Source organism: Sinocyclocheilus anshuiensis, unplaced genomic scaffold, assembly GCF_001515605.1.
Source record: "Sinocyclocheilus anshuiensis isolate Anshui unplaced genomic scaffold, SAMN03320099.WGS_v1.1 scaffold319, whole genome shotgun sequence".
Lineage (NCBI taxonomy): Eukaryota > Metazoa > Chordata > Actinopteri > Cypriniformes > Cyprinidae > Sinocyclocheilus > Sinocyclocheilus anshuiensis.
The window spans coordinates 1,142,914-1,160,128 of record NW_015552566.1 but is presented as its reverse complement, the minus strand read 5'-3'; the positions used below and the strand labels follow the sequence as shown (position 1 = coordinate 1,160,128).

Below are 17,215 nucleotides of genomic sequence, written 5' to 3'. Positions count from 1 at the left end.
ACACACCAGGCATTCACCTGTTGTTGACTCATTAGGAACTCAGTTCAGGACTTAATAGAGGTTATAGTGTGTCTTCACTTGCTGAGATAAAGTCTTTAGTACAGAGACCAATTCTCACTATTAACTAGTTGCTTATTAGCGTGCCTATTATGAACATATTTGCTGTTTATTAGTACTTATAAAGCACATATTCTGCCTGACCATATTCTACATCCCTAATACCTAAACTTAACAACTACCTTACTAACTATTAATAAGCAGCAAATTAGAAGTTTATTGAGGCAAAAGTCGTAGTTAATAGTTTGTTAATAGCGAGAACTGGACTTTAAAATAGTGTGACCGAATTTACATCCTTTACATTTCTCTATCGCAAATTTGTGTCTAAATCATTCACTTTAACATACATCCAAATCAGAATTCACATTTCGCTTGTGCACACACTGGGCCTCATTCATGAAACACAAGTAGAACGAATTTGTTTGTAAATCATTCATAAAGTCGTTCTTACATGAACTGAATGTGACAATTTATGTAAGAATGGTTTAGTGAGCAATTAGAAATTTGTTCTGCTCATGTTGCATGAATGAGGCCCAATGTGTCCTTAAGAAAATGAAAGAGCTGACTTTGGCAAATCAAATGAGCCTGTAAACAAACAATAAACATAACTGAGCCAAATGACTTTGGTGTCACTTGAGTCAAGGTCAGTGAGACACAAGGGTCAAATTAAGCAATTATATTTAACAACTGAGCTATTTCGAGCGACTAATACCCATTGTTTCTCTCCAACATATGGGCAGTGAATTTTATACCAACATTAAAAGTGAACTAAAAAACATCCAGGTGCTGTTTGCACTCTTATCTGTCCTTTGTCTAGCTCTGCCTATCTCTGTTTTTTGAGGTTATCATAAGTTCATCAAGAGAAACTGGAAGTGAAAGACAATACGTTCTCCTCAGTAAAGCCGGACTGCTATTACTTTGACCATTAGAATTAAAAAGCAGCATCTTGAACTGCAGTAATTTCAGGAGAGAGACGGGGAAACAGATGTCAGTCAGCTGTTAGAGTAATACAAGGGCCTGAGGGGCAGGCTCTGACATGAAAAGTCTTCTGCCTGCAGGTGAATGCCCGACGAGAAACCACTTTCATCTCAGCACTCCACAACAAACGGGACGCCACAAAGTGATAGCAAAAATAATGACAAAACATATGACACCATGGGAATATCTGGCTGAAATCCACTAGTCAGTCAGACCGACAGTGTACAGTTGTCATGATTCTTATTAGAAAATAGCAATTACTTTGTGACTGGTTAATAATCAGTTACTGGTTAAACTGTGGGAAGCAAGATTATGCATGAATGAATGCCTTCTATTTTTATATCTTAACTGTATTAAATTAAGCATAAACTACTCAAATCAATCAAGTCCCAAAAGAAAAAGAGTGCTTGAAAACACCTAGCAGCTCATTTAATTCATAACACTTAATGAAAATAACAGTACTTAATAAAAAACGACAAAAAAGATCAATAAATAAATAAAGTTATTGAAAGTATTTGAGACAAAATATTCAGTAAACACAAAAAGGTGCGTGGAAAACGCAAAAGTACTTATTAAATATGAATGTAATTAATTACATATTAATATGCGTATTAGTATATTAAATATAAAACCAGCAGCATTGTGGAGTGGCGACAAAAACATTTAAACTTAAATTTAAACATTTAAAACTAAAAAGAAAACGAAGAAGTTTAATACATTAAAGTATCAACTTGGACATTTGAATTTCACATTAGGTCTACTTCGTTCCAGTGTTATCATTTCAAATACTTTATTTTAAACATTTTAAATGTTTACACCCATCTAACAAAAACAAGTGCGTAATGTTAGGTCAGAAATGATGCCACTATTTCCATTTGATAGCTAATGAATGTATTCCGCTGTGTCGTGCGCTCTGCCGTCGGCACTATAATATGCGCCATTAGGTGTCGCTGCACGCGCAGCCTGCACTGCTTCTGGAGACGAACGCCAATCAGAGTCCATCCAGATTCTCAAGTGTCTGATCCATTCTAACGCGAGGAGAAAGAAGGGGAGAAGGGTAAAGGACAAGGGGCAACACGGAAGAAGTTGGGAACACCGGGAAAAGTTTACCTTTTAAAGAGGAATTTGGACGATTGGGGATCTGTGGACAGGGGAATCCCGTAAGGGGAAGTCAAGATCGGCAGGAGCATCAGACATGAATCCGAGGTGAGTTTGCGTTAATGCATGTATCGTGTGAGTTACCTGCGGCGCGTTCAGGTGTGCGCAGTGAGTGCGTGCCAACATTACCTGATAGATTGTGATAACTGGCAGGCGTGTCTGGACAGCCGGAGATCTGAATTATTGTAGGCTACTTTTTAATCGGATCTTTAATACCACATATCATGCATCTAAAAGTAAACAATCTTAAAATGTTGACATCAAACTAATCAAAACAAAATACCTGTCAACTTGTCACCAACCAGAATAACTCTATTATATATAGGCTACTTCATTTCGTCTATGTATAGCTGTTAAAAACAAAACTGACTCTTAAAAATAAAGGTTCTTCAATAGTTCAGCAATGAACCCTCTCCTTATGAGAAAACGTTTTTATAGTGTATATTTCTTGAATTGAATATGGTTCTTTGCAGATTCAAAAGTTATTGATGTGACATTAGGCTATAGGTTCTTCAAATCAGTGTATTGGTTTCTGTGTTTTTTAAAGCACTAGTATACAGAAGGTTTTCTAAAGAACTCGAGAAAAAGTTATCTTAGATTCTAATTCAAACTTTAATTGTTAAGAGTGTACATTAAACTGCGGTCACTGGGTGTATGTCAATAGGCCATGACATCTAAACTGACATTCATACCTGCTTTTGATATTAAGAATAATCTTGAGTCGTAATTTTCAGAATAAACACACTAAATAAACGAAGATGACGCATATCTATTAATGAAACTTCAAAAATGAAACTTGAAAAATTCCAGTGGTGTAGTCATGTCACATAACTAGCTTACATTCTGTCAGTGTTGTGTTATACAGACTATATGCATAATTTCTGCACCTTTTCTGTCTAAATATAATGATAAATGTCTGTGTAAAAGTAAGCAATTGTGTCATTAAAGACTGATAATACTGATGCTACTGATACAACCCTAAATTAGCTTTAAAAGTATTTCAAAAAGTATTTGCAACTAATTGTTTGATATTATAGCATTATTAACATGCACTACCGTATTTTTAATATAGCATTATATTAAAAACATGGTAGTACTTTTTTGTAGGCTAAGTGTTGTGCAACCAACTGTATTAAATTAAAACAAATTTAAACAAGACGAGTTTTATGTAAAAGGTAATCAGTATTTGTGTGTAAACATTCACAGGTACAGACAGGGAGGGGTGTGCAGACTCAATATTTATTTTCCTGAATAACATGATAACGAACTCTATACAGAAGTTATGGTCCCCGTCATCCGTATTAAAACAGGCAGCACTCATAAAAACAGCTACTCTTTAACGCACACTATGTTGTGATATACGATAAAAACGCCTGTCTCTTTAAGACAAAGCGTCGATGTGTTGAGAAGTTCAAGTTGGGGTCACTGTAAGTTCCTGCCCTGGATTTTACCTTTTAGTTTTATTGTAGACTGACATCACACGAGGCGCTAAAACACTCGCGCAGCCCAGAAACCCATTATCATCTCCAGTCGCGTTATTACATCCATGCGAAAATAGCCAAGGAAATTACAAAACATACAAAAAACGAGAAAAACTGATGCAGGAGTACGCACGTATTTTTATAGGAGGAGTGAGTGAGTGAGCGAGAGAGATAGAGGGTGGAGGGAGAGAGAGAGAGCAAGAGGGAGGGTGAGCAACACGAAATTCATTGCAATTAATAATAAAAAAAGAGTTGGCAGTCGTGCTCGGAAAACTGGCATGGTTTTGGGAGGCTGGCAGTTCAAAGTTGAAACGTCAGAAATGACTCCAAAAGACTGTTGAGATGATCATTAAGGGAGACTTAGATCGGATGGCAGAAGAGATCGGGCATCCAGGTAACGTTCAATGCTCTTAACATTTCATAGCCTCTTTATCAACACTTTATTCATCTAAATAGACATAATAATAACCCGAGCAACCGTTTAATCTTATTTAAATTCTCGGTACATTTGCGGATGGATGTAAAAGTTTTACAAATTAAGACCCGGTTGTTTGCCTTTCTTTCTTTCTTTCTTTTTTTGTTGTTGTTTTTTTGTGTGTGCACATTTTAGTATTATATGCTAGCCTACTATATCAACGATTATTTTCAAAATGCAAACAGGCTACTTATATATTGAAGAAATGATTTTTTTTTTATATTTAGAAACTGTAAAGTTTTTTATCTATCGTCTGTGAACAAGGGGCTTCATTATAAATAGTCAAGCTTATAATCGCATTATGAGTCCAAAAGTGTTGCAGTACATAGTGATCTGGTGGTTGCGTGATTTCGTATGGCGGTGTGGTCATCAGTGACGGGGCTCTCAGCCTTAATTGAGAATTCATGGTGTTTCACATGCGACATATTTGACTTTAAAGAGAATGATTCGATTTTAAAGACAGATATGTGGTGTCTTGCATGCAAATGTAGTCTGTTGAATGAACAATTTAAATTCAGCATGTTTTAGGTTGTCAGTGTCACTTATAGTAGCCTATTTTAGAGGATACTCTGTTTAAACTAAACATTTCCTCACATGTACAAGACGAGCTCTAAATAATGTAATTTATTCATAGAAAACTAAATGATTTAATGGACTGAGATAATTACACAGTTTATGCTTTATAAAGCGTCAAACAATCATTTTTAAAGACCACAAAATGTTTTATGGCATCATATTTATAGGTTATAACAGGCCTCACAGTTATTTTTCTTTTTCACTTTAATTTAGAATTTTAATTAACAGTGTAACGTGCTCATAGCGACACTCTGAGAACTTGCCTATATCTCTGATTATCAGCTGTATCGTTCTCTACTACATTCTATCCAAGAGATTATTACAGAACAGAAAACAGATATAAAACTAGAATATTTCCATCTCATCTCTGACCATGGAGGCCACATATAGGGGATGGTGAGCTGTCCTCCCAGTGGTATTTATGAATGAATATCCAGATCTGCGTGTGCTGATGGAGCGCGCGAGAGAATATGAGCGCAATAAGACGAGCTGTGGAAGAGGAAGCTGTAGCGCATGATACGCTCTTTTCCAAACTCGTAGGCTACCTTCAAATTATATGCAAAAATGGTCGATAAACATCAGGTGTTTTGCCGTTTGACTTTAAACCACTTAACAGGCACGATCCAAGACAAACGCACGTTTCTTGGTGCCAAGAGGTTTTGCGCAGGTTTTTACCTTTAATTAACAAAACGATCATGTCTTAGGAAATAGTAAAATTTGAAAACTAAGTTATAGTGAACATTTTTAAAGCACTTTAAATGACATCAATTTGAAAACTAATTCAAAACATTTTATTTTAGTTTTATTTCTCGCACACGTGCCAGTGACTGAATGACAACTTTATTCTGCAATTCAATTATTGGGCCAACATTATTAAATTATAGCCTACATGCAATATAATTGGTCTATATGTGTTTTTTGTGTCATTTCTTATCCTGAAAAAAAAATAAAACAAACAAAATATTTAGATAGCCTATCTCTCGTGTGCCCAGTGTTTACAAAGTTTAATACGCCAATTCAGCAAATTTAAAAGACATGCTTTGTGACTGATTGACTGTTTATTCCTTAAAGGTACATTAGACTCAGTCTAAAGGGATAAATCTCAATGGGAGGACGCTTTTGCGGTAAAAAGATGACAGACCGAGGGCGGAGAGAGAGAGGGGAAGTCTTAAGAACACGAGCAGACCCCTGCCTCACCCCTAAACCAGCAAAATGACAACAGAGACAAAACACAGGGCTAATGAATACCAAAGCACCTAAAATATGACCCATGCACTGTCTTTAATCCAGTCGTGTACCATACCAAATATAGCAAATATACCAAGCTGTAGCATGCGCTACACGACCAAACAATTGACATTTTTTGAGCATTGATAGCTTTGATCGTTTTATTCAAATGAGTTCTCCCTATTAAATGTATTTATTCAGTAAAATCTTTGTTTAGATTAAATAATGTGACTTTCAGTGTTTTTTTTTAAAGGTTGAATTAAAACTCCTCAACTTTTATATTTGATGATAGGCTATTTAAGTAACGAATCTAAATGATGAAATTCCGTGATGCATAAGTGCGCGTTAAAGACGCGTAATGTAAATCCACAGGATGACTGACAGGCTTGAGAGGATGCAAGTGTTTACGCGTGAAGTTCAAACAGTCGTTTTAAAACATGATTTACGTCTTTCATCACTTCCTTTAAATCTTTACGCGTTGAACGTCTGACAGAATAAAGGAGTGCTTTTGGACAAAATTAGTTGTTGTCTGACTAATTAGAGGAGATTTTCTTTCTTTTCCTTTGCTTATAAAAACTTTCAGGTGACTGCTGAACCACAGTCCTTACTTTCCGTCCCGTTTATTGTTTACATTTTCCTTCTATTCTGTCATCTTTGCGCTTATTGGAAGCAGCACAGTTAGGACAGTACGGCACGAATCGCCATAAATCATGCGTTCATATAGTTTTGTTCTGCGTTCTCAAACTCTCACAAAGTCCACAAGCCAAAAATGGCTCTTCACCTTAAAATACACCTGTCAGTGATCCGTGGGCGTGTCCGTGGGCAGCAGGGGAGGAGATAAGAGTTACACAACTTAGGTGCTTTTATTAACACAGACTCTGAAGAAAGATGCAGACTGAGAGGAAATGTTGCGGGTGGTGTTTGTTTGGTTGAGATGCTCCATTGTTAAGGTAACTTTGCCTGCAACAGGAAATTAATAACATGTCATCTGTTTGAATCTGTGCGTTAGTGAAAGTGTATATCCTTTATATAATTACAAGTGATACAATTATATAATGGTTAAAAAAATCTATAAATGACGCGCATTTGGAAATAAAACGGAACACATGATTTATGAATTAGGAAAATTGTATTGAATAACCTGTAGCTCAAGGGTGTTCAGGCTGACATGAACGGGAAGAGCTACAGGTGCACTGCAGGCCAGAAATGACCAGCTGTCGGCAATATTTCCACAAAAAGGAAATGTTCAAAACTGTTTAAAACCATCACTTCTTATTTTAGGCGTCACCTGGACCTGCGTTGTTGTTTTTTCTTTTTTACACAAATGTGTAAATGTTTTAGCACCGGGCTAAATTAATAGTTTCGACACAAAAATGTACACAGATAATTGTTTTATAAATATATTTATACAGTAATTTATTTTTTATAGACGAACTTCAGTCCTGTCCATGTATGGTTTCTCTGCCTCACCAACTAGTTCTTCTAGTGGAGAAGCCAGAATGACAAGCTTGCCTTCATGCTTCTGTACAGTGCGCAGCTGCCTCTTTATATTAAAGAGATACAGAGATGCAGCTTTTTATGTACATCACATTTGACTGTTTTAATTTTAATGAAGAGGAATAGTAGGAATCAGAATCTCATGTTTAGTGTGTATAATCAGAGTACGCATTATGGAGGGTTGGGGAGATCTGACCCCCCTAATTATAACTTGGGTACTTAATGAATTGTATTATTATTTTTTTTTTTTTTTACATTTGATCCAAGGGTGTTCAGGCTGACATGAACGGGAAGAGCTACAGGTGCACTGCAGGCCAGAAATGACCAGCTGTCGGCAATATTTCCACAAAAAGGAAATGTTCAAAACTGTTTAAAACCATCACTTCTTATTTTAGGCGTCACCTGGACCTGCGTTGTTGTTTTTTCTTTTTTACACAAATGTGTAAATGTTTTAGCACCGGGCTAAATTAATAGTTTCGACACAAAAATGTACACAGATAATTGTTTTATAAATATATTTATACAGTAATTTATTTTTTATAGACGAACTTCAGTCCTGTCCATGTATGGTTTCTCTGCCTCACCAACTAGTTCTTCTAGTGGAGAAGCCAGAATGACAAGCTTGCCTTCATGCTTCTGTACAGTGCGCAGCTGCCTCTTTATATTAAAGAGATACAGAGATGCAGCTTTTTATGTACATCACATTTGACTGTTTTAATTTTAATGAAGAGGAATAGTAGGAATCAGAATCTCATGTTTAGTGTGTATAATCAGAGTACGCATTATGGAGGGTTGGGGAGATCTGACCCCCCTAATTATAACTTGGGTACTTAATGAATTGTATTATTATTTTTTTTTTTTTTACATTTGATCTATTTGCATTTAGACTATAGATCTACATTCCAGCTGTTATGGTTAGTCTGATGAGGTTACCATAGCAACAATTGGACGCTTCCAGTTAAGATCAAGTATATTTGGACAATGAAAAAATAAAACAATAGTAGGCTACTACCATTTATTAAAACTTTATTGTAGTTTTACACACACACACACACACACACACCACACACAAGAAAATGTTTGCATATTGTTTTAATGTCTTAAATTCTAGTGGACAAATCTAACCAGAACCAGATCGATAGATCTAGAAAATTACTGGCAGAAATTTCTTTAAAAAGTCAAACAACTGAAAGTCATTGAATAATTCACACACTGTGTAAAACCAAGCTTTTCTGGCAACTGTGTGGTTAAGTATTATTCATGTTAGGAGCTGTGGTTGGTTTTAAAGGGACTTGCATTGTTGGATTTAAGGACTAATTAAATGGAAGCTTATGGCTACAAACTACAGTATTCATCTAAGAGGATTATTTTATACAATGAAATAAACAATGAGAGGAGGAACTGATGTTGGGATGACTGTATTTATTTAGCTTCTTGTTTCCCATCAGTGAAACCATCCCCTGTGGGACCCTAACTATCCGTTTTATCTCATATACAGACCATCTTCATGTAGCAGGGTTTAAACAATATTTTCTGGTAAATTTGTAATGTTTATTATGTTTGCATGACAGGAACCGTTGCGTTCAGCTTAGAATTTAAACTTGGCATTGTTGGTTGAATGTTTATTTAGTAATTTGTAGGCATCCTCTGACAAGTGATCTTTTAAAAACGGTTTCATTTGTAACTCACACTTCTATACAGCAGTGTCCTATCATGAATTGGCTGCATTTTTTTTGTCCCCGCTGGTTTATGCCTGCTGTTCATCACACTTGCAAAACCTTCAGTCTGACTTTGTTTAAAACTCCACACACCACCTCTGGAATTCTTTATCAGGAAGACAGCAATATGAAAACATGTTTATACTGGCATTTTTCCCCTGTCTTTTTTCTTCTTTCTTTTTTTGTTAACTGCACTTCACTGTAAGTTTTAAACATGTGGGTTTGTATCTTGATAATGACAAAACCATCATAGTCTCACTCGGTCAGCTATATCTCACTTTTATGGAGTCCTTCTGATGCTTGTTGCATTAAAGGAAAAGCTGAATTGTTTGCCCTCAATCCCCTACCTGAAAGTCCACAAAAATATCAAAGAGTAAATGAAGAGCTTATATTCAGGATCAAGAAAATGCACACAAGCTTAAGTGCTCCTTTTTATATCTTCAAGTGCTGCCAGTCAAGTTTTACAAGACAGTCCAACACAAACAGATGTGTCAGTAACGTGTTATATTTCAAAAGACAGCTATTAAAAAAAATGGCCTTTTATACCACAGTACTCAAATAAATATGCAAAATTCAGCTAGTTTTCAGTAGGCTTCTAAATGTGGTAGTGTCTGCAACAACTTTCTGGCTTCTACTTAATTGTTCCATTTCTCTTCTGTTACAGGTATTTGTCTGAAGTCGATGCTGGATGCCATGGAAGTCCCAAGTCATGCTAGGCACCTCCTCTTGCAGTTGAACACACAACGAACCAAAGGCTTCTTGTGTGATGTTATCATCGTGGTGCAGAATGCACTGTTCCGTGCTCACAAGAACATCCTGGCAGCCAGTAGCCTCTACCTTAAATCTCTTGTCGTTCATGACAACCTCATCAATCTGGACCATGAGATGGTCAGTCCAGGTGTGTTTCGAGTCATTCTTGACTATATCTACACAGGACGCTTAAGTGAAGGTGACCCCACCTCTCCAACTGAGCCAAATATAGGAGCAGTGCTGGCGGCAGCAAGTTATCTGCAGCTGCTGGATCTGGTGACTCTATGCAAGAAGAAGCTGAAAAGAAATGGGAAGTACCATTTACGTCCCAATCCTGGGTTTTTACCTTACAAGATAGGCTCCAGTGGCATAGGGGGAGGACGGTTTCGAATATCTACCCCTGTCATCCACTCCTGCCACCCTGGAGGACTAGTTAGCACCCCTCGACCTACACCATTAGAGGACCTGCCCCCCCTCCCACTTGCCCCCCACGTCGGCGAAATTTATGCACCAGTCCCCACCCAGGGTCCACCGCCTTACCCCCCAGCAAAGGCATCCCTGTCGCCCCAGTCAGGCCTGCGCATGCCCCATACTGACAGAAACTGCTCATCCGTCTATGGCCTTGACCTGTCCAAGAAAAGCCCAAGTTCCCAGTCCCAGCTTCCCTCTGGTCACCCCCATTTGATCTCCTCACTCCACCCAGAAGAGGAGCCCGAGGGGGAGCTAGATCAAAGCACTAGCACCCTGCTCAGTCCCAACGATGGCTCCAGAAAAATGGAGACATCCCATCATGTGGGGTCTCTCAATTCACACCCTTTCCCTCTACCCAACCATCCTCTTGCACCCCATCTTCCCCATCTGCACCGTCCTCAGGGCCATGAACCTTACCCCTGTGCTCCTAGCCCAGAACCCATGGAGGACTCCAGAGAACAAGTCAGAGATGGGTCCAACATCTATCGGTGGGTGAAGAATGAGCCTTCCAACCCAGAGGATGAAGATGAGGAAGACGAAGAGGATGAGAGTGGAGGAATGGGTGAGCAGGATAAAGAGAGACACCAGCACATGAATCACCATAAGATCAGCGAGGAAAAGCTGAACATGAATGAGCGGGGCTATGACAGAGGGACCTGTGATGATGGAGAGGATGAGAATGGGACCGGCAGCGAAGAGACAGGGAGCAGCGAGGGTCGTCCATCTCCCCCTGTTCCGGGTGGAAGATATCACATGCCATACGAGCCAGAGAGTTTCGGAGATAACTTGTACGTGTGCATCCCCTGCGACAAAGGCTTCCCCAGCTCAGAGCAGCTCAATGCCCATGTGGAAACCCATACTGAGGAGGAGCTAAACAACGGGAGTGAGCTGGACAACAGCAGCAGCAAACCCACCAATGCCCATAGACCTACAAGCTTGAATAGCTCTAGTGGCCTCCACAGCCCTTTCCTAGTTAGCAAATCGACGCAAAATCTCCATTCCATTGGTCTAGGGGAGATCATACGACCCTATCGCTGTTCGTCCTGTGACAAGTCTTATAAAGATCCTGCCACCCTAAGGCAACATGAGAAAACCCACTGGCTGACACGCCCATACCCCTGTAGCATCTGTGGCAAGAAGTTCACCCAACGTGGTACTATGACACGCCACATGCGCAGCCATTTGGGCCTAAAACCCTTCGCCTGTGACGCCTGCGGCATGCGCTTTACTCGCCAGTACCGTCTGACGGAACACATGCGCATCCACTCCGGAGAGAAACCCTACGAGTGCCAGGTGTGCGGGGGCAAGTTTGCTCAGCAGCGCAACCTTATCAGTCACATGAAGATGCACAGCAGCGGAACAGCTGGCGGAGGACTAACTCCTGACGGCAAGCTGAAGATAGACTTCTCCGAGGGGATTTATCCCCTGAGCAAGTACACAGCTGAGCATCTGGGCCTGAAGCAGGAGAAAACCTCAGACCTTCTCACAGCCTCTCAGCACCTGCTGGCTGATGCCAAAGCCATGGAGAGCCTCTACCCGCTGTCAAAGCTGGCTGTAGAACACCTCGGCCTCACCCACAAGATAGACGTCCTGAACCAGCCACTGCCACCTACTTCTCAGCAGCTCTCGCCAGAGTCCCGCACCATTGACCGCTACTCTCCTAGCTAGAGTGGGGAACCACTAACTTTACTTTCCAAAGAGACATCACTGTATGCCATTCACAGTATTCAACTCTCACCTCATCTTCATTTGAACCTGCACCTCAAAGAGTGGAGACCAGAAAGTGTTGGCCATAAAAATGCACACAAACTCTTTTATTCTGAATGTGCCTTTCTTTGCAGATTTTGCAGTACGTGCATTTCTTAAAATGACTTTCCTACAAGGAGGAAACTGCTTTATTTATAATCTGTTTTGACTGTTGGACACTCAGACAATGCAGTATTTATATAAAAACAACTTATTTTTTGTTCAATCACCGAGCCAAACAACCAATTGAAAACCAAAAAGATATTTATTTTTCTTTTTCTGTTCATTTTCTTTTTTTTTATTTTGTATGTTGGAAAAGCCAAAGAGAAAATGTCAAATGTTACAGAAGAGAGTTGCAATCGTACCCTAAACCTGTGTATTAAGTATTATTGGTGTATATAGAATGAAAAAGCACATATGAACAATATTCAGGGCTTCTGTCCAGAATGGAGCAGCAAATCTGGACGAAAAAGAAAAAAAGCCAAATCTTTGGGATTTTATAGTAATTGGAGGACATTTTATAGACTATTTTTCGGAGTACTGGATCACCTGTATCTGATTTTCCAGCTTTGTGAATGGCCAAGTTTTTTCCATACTAAAGGGAGCAACTAACTGAAGAGAGTGTTTGTTCCAGGACTTAGGTAAAGTGATCTAAGCTTTTCTCTGCATTGATGTAGTTATCCCCTTCAGCATGGAATGAGAGTTCACAGAGAGTACCATTTAAATTTTTTTTCACCACCTTCAGGTGTATGGTCTCGAGCTATTTAATGTCTTTGTTCCCTTTCCTTTCCTCCAACGCCAAGTGCCTTCAGCTTATTGAAAATGTAGCAAGTACTGCCCTGTGATCTCACAACTGGAATATCTTTGTGCATATTCCGATCATGATATAAAAATCCATGTCCACGTGTTTTGGTTCATCTGGTGCGACAGACTAAGCATGGGTGGTGCCTTTGAAAATGCAGTAATATTTACAGCAGAGTCCATATGCTTCAGTTGCATCACAGTCGACCCCTTTGAATGACTCGCTGCATGACTAGTTGTATAACAGTACCAGCCAAGGCACTTTTGTGTATATAAACCAAACAGTGACGTTTTGCAAGTGATTGATTCAGCAACACCTTCAAGACCTTTCCTCATGTGAAATGTTTGAGAGGGCCTCCTCACCCCTATTACGGTGCAGTTAATTTCAGGCTAATGTGACGGCTTTAACCCCATGGTGCCTCACGCACATACGTAGAGCCGCTAATGTGACAACCATCTGAACATGAGGAGCAGGGGCTCTCTCTCACTGATACTGTGAGCGCAGATAGCAGCAGCTGGTCCACTCAGGGTAAGCCCTGTGAAATCTCAGATTTTCGAAGACTATCCGCGCTTGTCTGTCCCACTGATGTTAGATTTTATGCCAGTTGACCAGGCCCTGTGATCTAAACGTACACCCTAATCCTCCAGCTACCGCTCTAATGTACCATAAGCTGCACTTACAACAATCAATCCTTCTTATTTCAAGTAACATAAAACACAGTAGCCTGTTAGGGCTGCTTCCTTTTTTGTAGTCTTACAGCTTATCTGCTTTGCCTCTAAGTAAATCATTTTACAGTAAATGTAAATGTTCTGATGAGATATGGCACCCGCTGTTTTTATTCCAAAGACCAAGCTGATATTTTGTCTTTTCCTCTCACAGAAATTTTTGTTAACCACTAGTTACAATTACAACCTCAGCTGGTGAATGTGAAAACTTAAACCACGAATGCACTGTGAAAGAACTAGTGAATCTTAAAGCTTTAGAGCTTAGTGAATATTGAACATGTAAGTTGGGGCAAATTACCTGGGCTTTAGTCTGTAGCATGTCAGCTATTCAAAGTGTTTCTTTTTTTTTTTTTTTGGTCAGATTGAACTCTTAATCAAAGCAAAAAGACATTGGTGCTTACCTCAGGACTGAGCCTATCATGGGTTACACAATGCTTTAGCAATAATTTAATACAAAAACACACGTAATTGCTCTCTATGTATTGTACATTAAAATTCAAGCACACTTTCTGAAGGGATTTTATTGTTTTTAAACCTGTGGTTATTTCACAATGCTAAAAATGTCTTTTTTTTCTGAAATGATTATTTGATTTGTTTGTGAATATAGCCTATGCAACTGTCTCCTATTTTTACAATACAGAAAATACTGTAGTTACACAATGAAATGGCAAATTACTTAATTACCATAAAAGGCAAATTTGTAAATTAAACATGATTTCTTGATAAAAATCAGCATGGTTTTTTTTCTCTACACTTGAAGGTACTTGAAATTCTACAGCACAGTTTGAAACTCACACATGCACTAAAAGAAATGCCAGACAGCAAGTCCGATTACTGTTAACTTTATGCTGTATAAGAAATGTTGTGTGTTTATCAATAATTCGCCGCAATGATAAACACTTGGCCGAGTTGGTAAGGAGGGAAGCATAGTTTCTGAAGTTGATTGACCCATTTGTTCTGGGCGGGCCTGCAGAAACTTTAGCTGACCTTTTTGCCGAGAGGCAGGATTAGACTCCCAGTGAGGTTTTGTATACATGTACTATTAAACCACACGCATGAAACCAGCTTGTTTGGGGCGAGACAGATGCTGAAATTTCCCAACACTTTTAAGTGGACAGCCGAGATCCAGAAATTCCTCTCAACTTAAATTTGCAAAACACATGAAAACAGTCTGGGCACAGCAGTTTGTTTGTATCCAAACGAAACCCAGAGCGTAAACGGAATACAAATCTTCTGACTCGAGGCATAGAACAATATTACAGCTATCATAACAGTTAAAACTTTGACCGCAGACATATTAATACGGGCTGAGGAGATGTGACGGCCCGTTTGAAGTGGATTTCGGTGGTGGGAAAATAAATCTGACACTCCCCTTCTCCACCATTCATTAGCTCGCTCTCATCGAAAATCTATCGCTCTCTCTTTCCTGCTCTCCAACAGACAAAACGAGAAAAAAAAGAGACTTTCCACTTCGGTTCCAAAAGTGTAGAGAAAAGAAAACAAAATAATAAGTGGCTCTGCGTTCAGCACTGCTCTGACGGCTCTGGGAACGTAGAGGTGTGTGAGTCAGGGTCAGGGGGCAGGTGAGATGTTTGGTTGTGTTTTTGTTCGCTCCAGCTATCTGAAACATACGAAAGTGCTTCTGTTAATGGAGTTACAAAGGAGTAAAGTTGAGCGGGGGAAGTGAACTTTTGACTCTGTAGTAGCAGTGAGCAGGATGTTTGGTGTGGTTCTGCTCAAAAGCAGATAGGCAGATGATGATAGAGAGGGACAGAGAAAGCAACTGAGGGTGAGAGAGAACAGCGCAGGTTTGTCGTGTGGACTGCAGCCATCGTCTATCTATGGAAAAGTAGACTGGAAACCTCCATCCCTGATTTGTGCTCCTCAAAGATGTTTCTTAAAGGAATATTTTGGTTTCAATACAAATTAAGCGCAATCTATAGTAGATTGACATAATGGGACTGTTTACACCTGGTCATCCGATCGTGACAAGACCAGGTGTAAATGCCCTCCGAAACGCATTCGAGACGGATATAAATTCGATTGCTCAAACCACTTCAGGAGGTGGTCTGGGACGCATTCCAGACGAAACTGGACAAGTGTAAATGCATCTGATTGTTGAAACCACATATGTAAATGTTACTCCTCCCAAAATGTTAAAATAATAAACGTGTGAGCGTGTTATAGGCTATATGACATTATAGTCAGATATGACTGCGCTAATGCAACCTCATAACTTGGACGAGTAGCTGAGTATGTCTTCAGCAAGCCGACGCGCAAACTGCCGCGAATAAAACAAAGTAAGACGCAGACGGTCAACACACAATCATCTTCATTAAAAGTAGCTAGACAAACTTATCTTTCTAGTGCTGATGCCGCGCGCTCTCCTATTGCGGTCTTTGATCTTGAAATGAGCTGATAATTAATAAAATGCAGCGCTTATCTTTTGATTTCGTTGACTTGAACTCCGTTCAATTTAAATATAGCGCGGGAATTGAAGATCGGATTTAAATCCGTTTGTGACGACAAATTTATGTGGCCAAGTGTAAATGGAAACGTTTTAACAAATCAAATAGATATCCGATAAGCAAAAACACATGAAATGACCAGGTGTAAACAGGCGCAATGACATAACGTTGATCACCTTAAAAACAGTTTTTGACTTGTCAGTATAGCCTACTTTTCTTTAAAAAAACTAAAATCTGAAGTAAATGCGGCAAATCTAAATGTTAAAAATAAATGTTGTAAATGTTAAAATTACTCACTGTTTCCAAATTAAAGCCACAAGATGTAAACAATATGTTAATGTGAAAAATCACTTAGCCTACTAACCTTGTTTGTATGAAGCTATATTTTATAACTTTGTGGTTTTGTGTTGCTTACAAAATGATTTAAACAGCTTTACAATCAAATATTACAGCTTTAGCAAACAACATACACTGTAAAAAGTTGTTAAAAAGTTGTAAATAAAAATTATTTTGTTTTACAAGAACAATTTCTCTTTAAGTCTCACTTTTAGTTCAACGAGTTACTTGCTATTTCTTTGTAATTATATGTAAAATTTACTAGCAATTTCTAAATTAAAATAGTTTCACCACCCATTTTCTTTCAGTGTGTGCTTTTATGAAATTATGTTTCACATTGATTTGCCCTATTTACTTTTACTGCAAAGAACTCATAGAACCATAATTTATTTATTTTATTTATTATCAGTTTTAATTATTTATTTTTATTTTTTAAGAGACAAATTGATATTATATATAAATATATGTGTCTATATCTATATCTACTTAACCCTACATATATTTTTCATTGACAACTGCTGTCAATTAAGCTTAACCTATATTGACATGTATTGAACCCAGAATAACCTTTTAATAATCTTCCATACCTTCCTTTAAAATTGAATGGAGGTGGTTTTTGGCATCTCAGAGTCATTAATCTACTGGTCACCCTGCTTGTCCTTGAAGATAAACAAAACTTGAGATATGGAGTAAAAAAATGTGGAACAATATACTGACCATGCTTCATAAATGTGTCCAAGGGAAATATTC

At 38.7% G+C, this 17,215-nt stretch overlaps 1 protein-coding gene across 2 annotated transcripts; it reads left to right on the top strand.

Annotated features, from left to right (window-relative positions):
• Positions 1 to 2,088: 2,088 nt before the first annotated feature.
• Positions 2,089 to 15,448, top strand: hic1 (hypermethylated in cancer 1). Of its 2 annotated transcripts, none has more exons than XM_016455651.1 (2): positions 2,089 to 2,241; positions 9,832 to 15,448. In XM_016455651.1, exon 2 carries the CDS (start codon positions 9,849 to 9,851, stop codon positions 12,054 to 12,056), a length of 2,208 nt encoding a protein of 735 aa, XP_016311137.1. In that variant the 5' UTR covers positions 2,089 to 2,241; positions 9,832 to 9,848; the 3' UTR covers positions 12,057 to 15,448. The 2 variants fall into 2 exon arrangements, with proteins under 2 accessions (XP_016311137.1, XP_016311136.1); XM_016455650.1 differs by lacking the exon at positions 2,089 to 2,241 and adding an exon at positions 3,939 to 4,068.
• The last annotated feature ends 1,767 nt before the right edge of the window (positions 15,449 to 17,215 follow it).

Coding starts and splice junctions, on each gene's coding strand:
- hic1 (XM_016455650.1), top strand. CDS start 4,017: ATGATCATTAAGGGAGACTTAGATCGGATGGCAGAAGAGATCGGGCAT. Junction 4,069..9,831: donor AGAAGAGATCGGGCATCCAG/GTAACGTTCAAT, acceptor CTTCTGTTACAG/GTATTTGTCTGAAGTCGATG.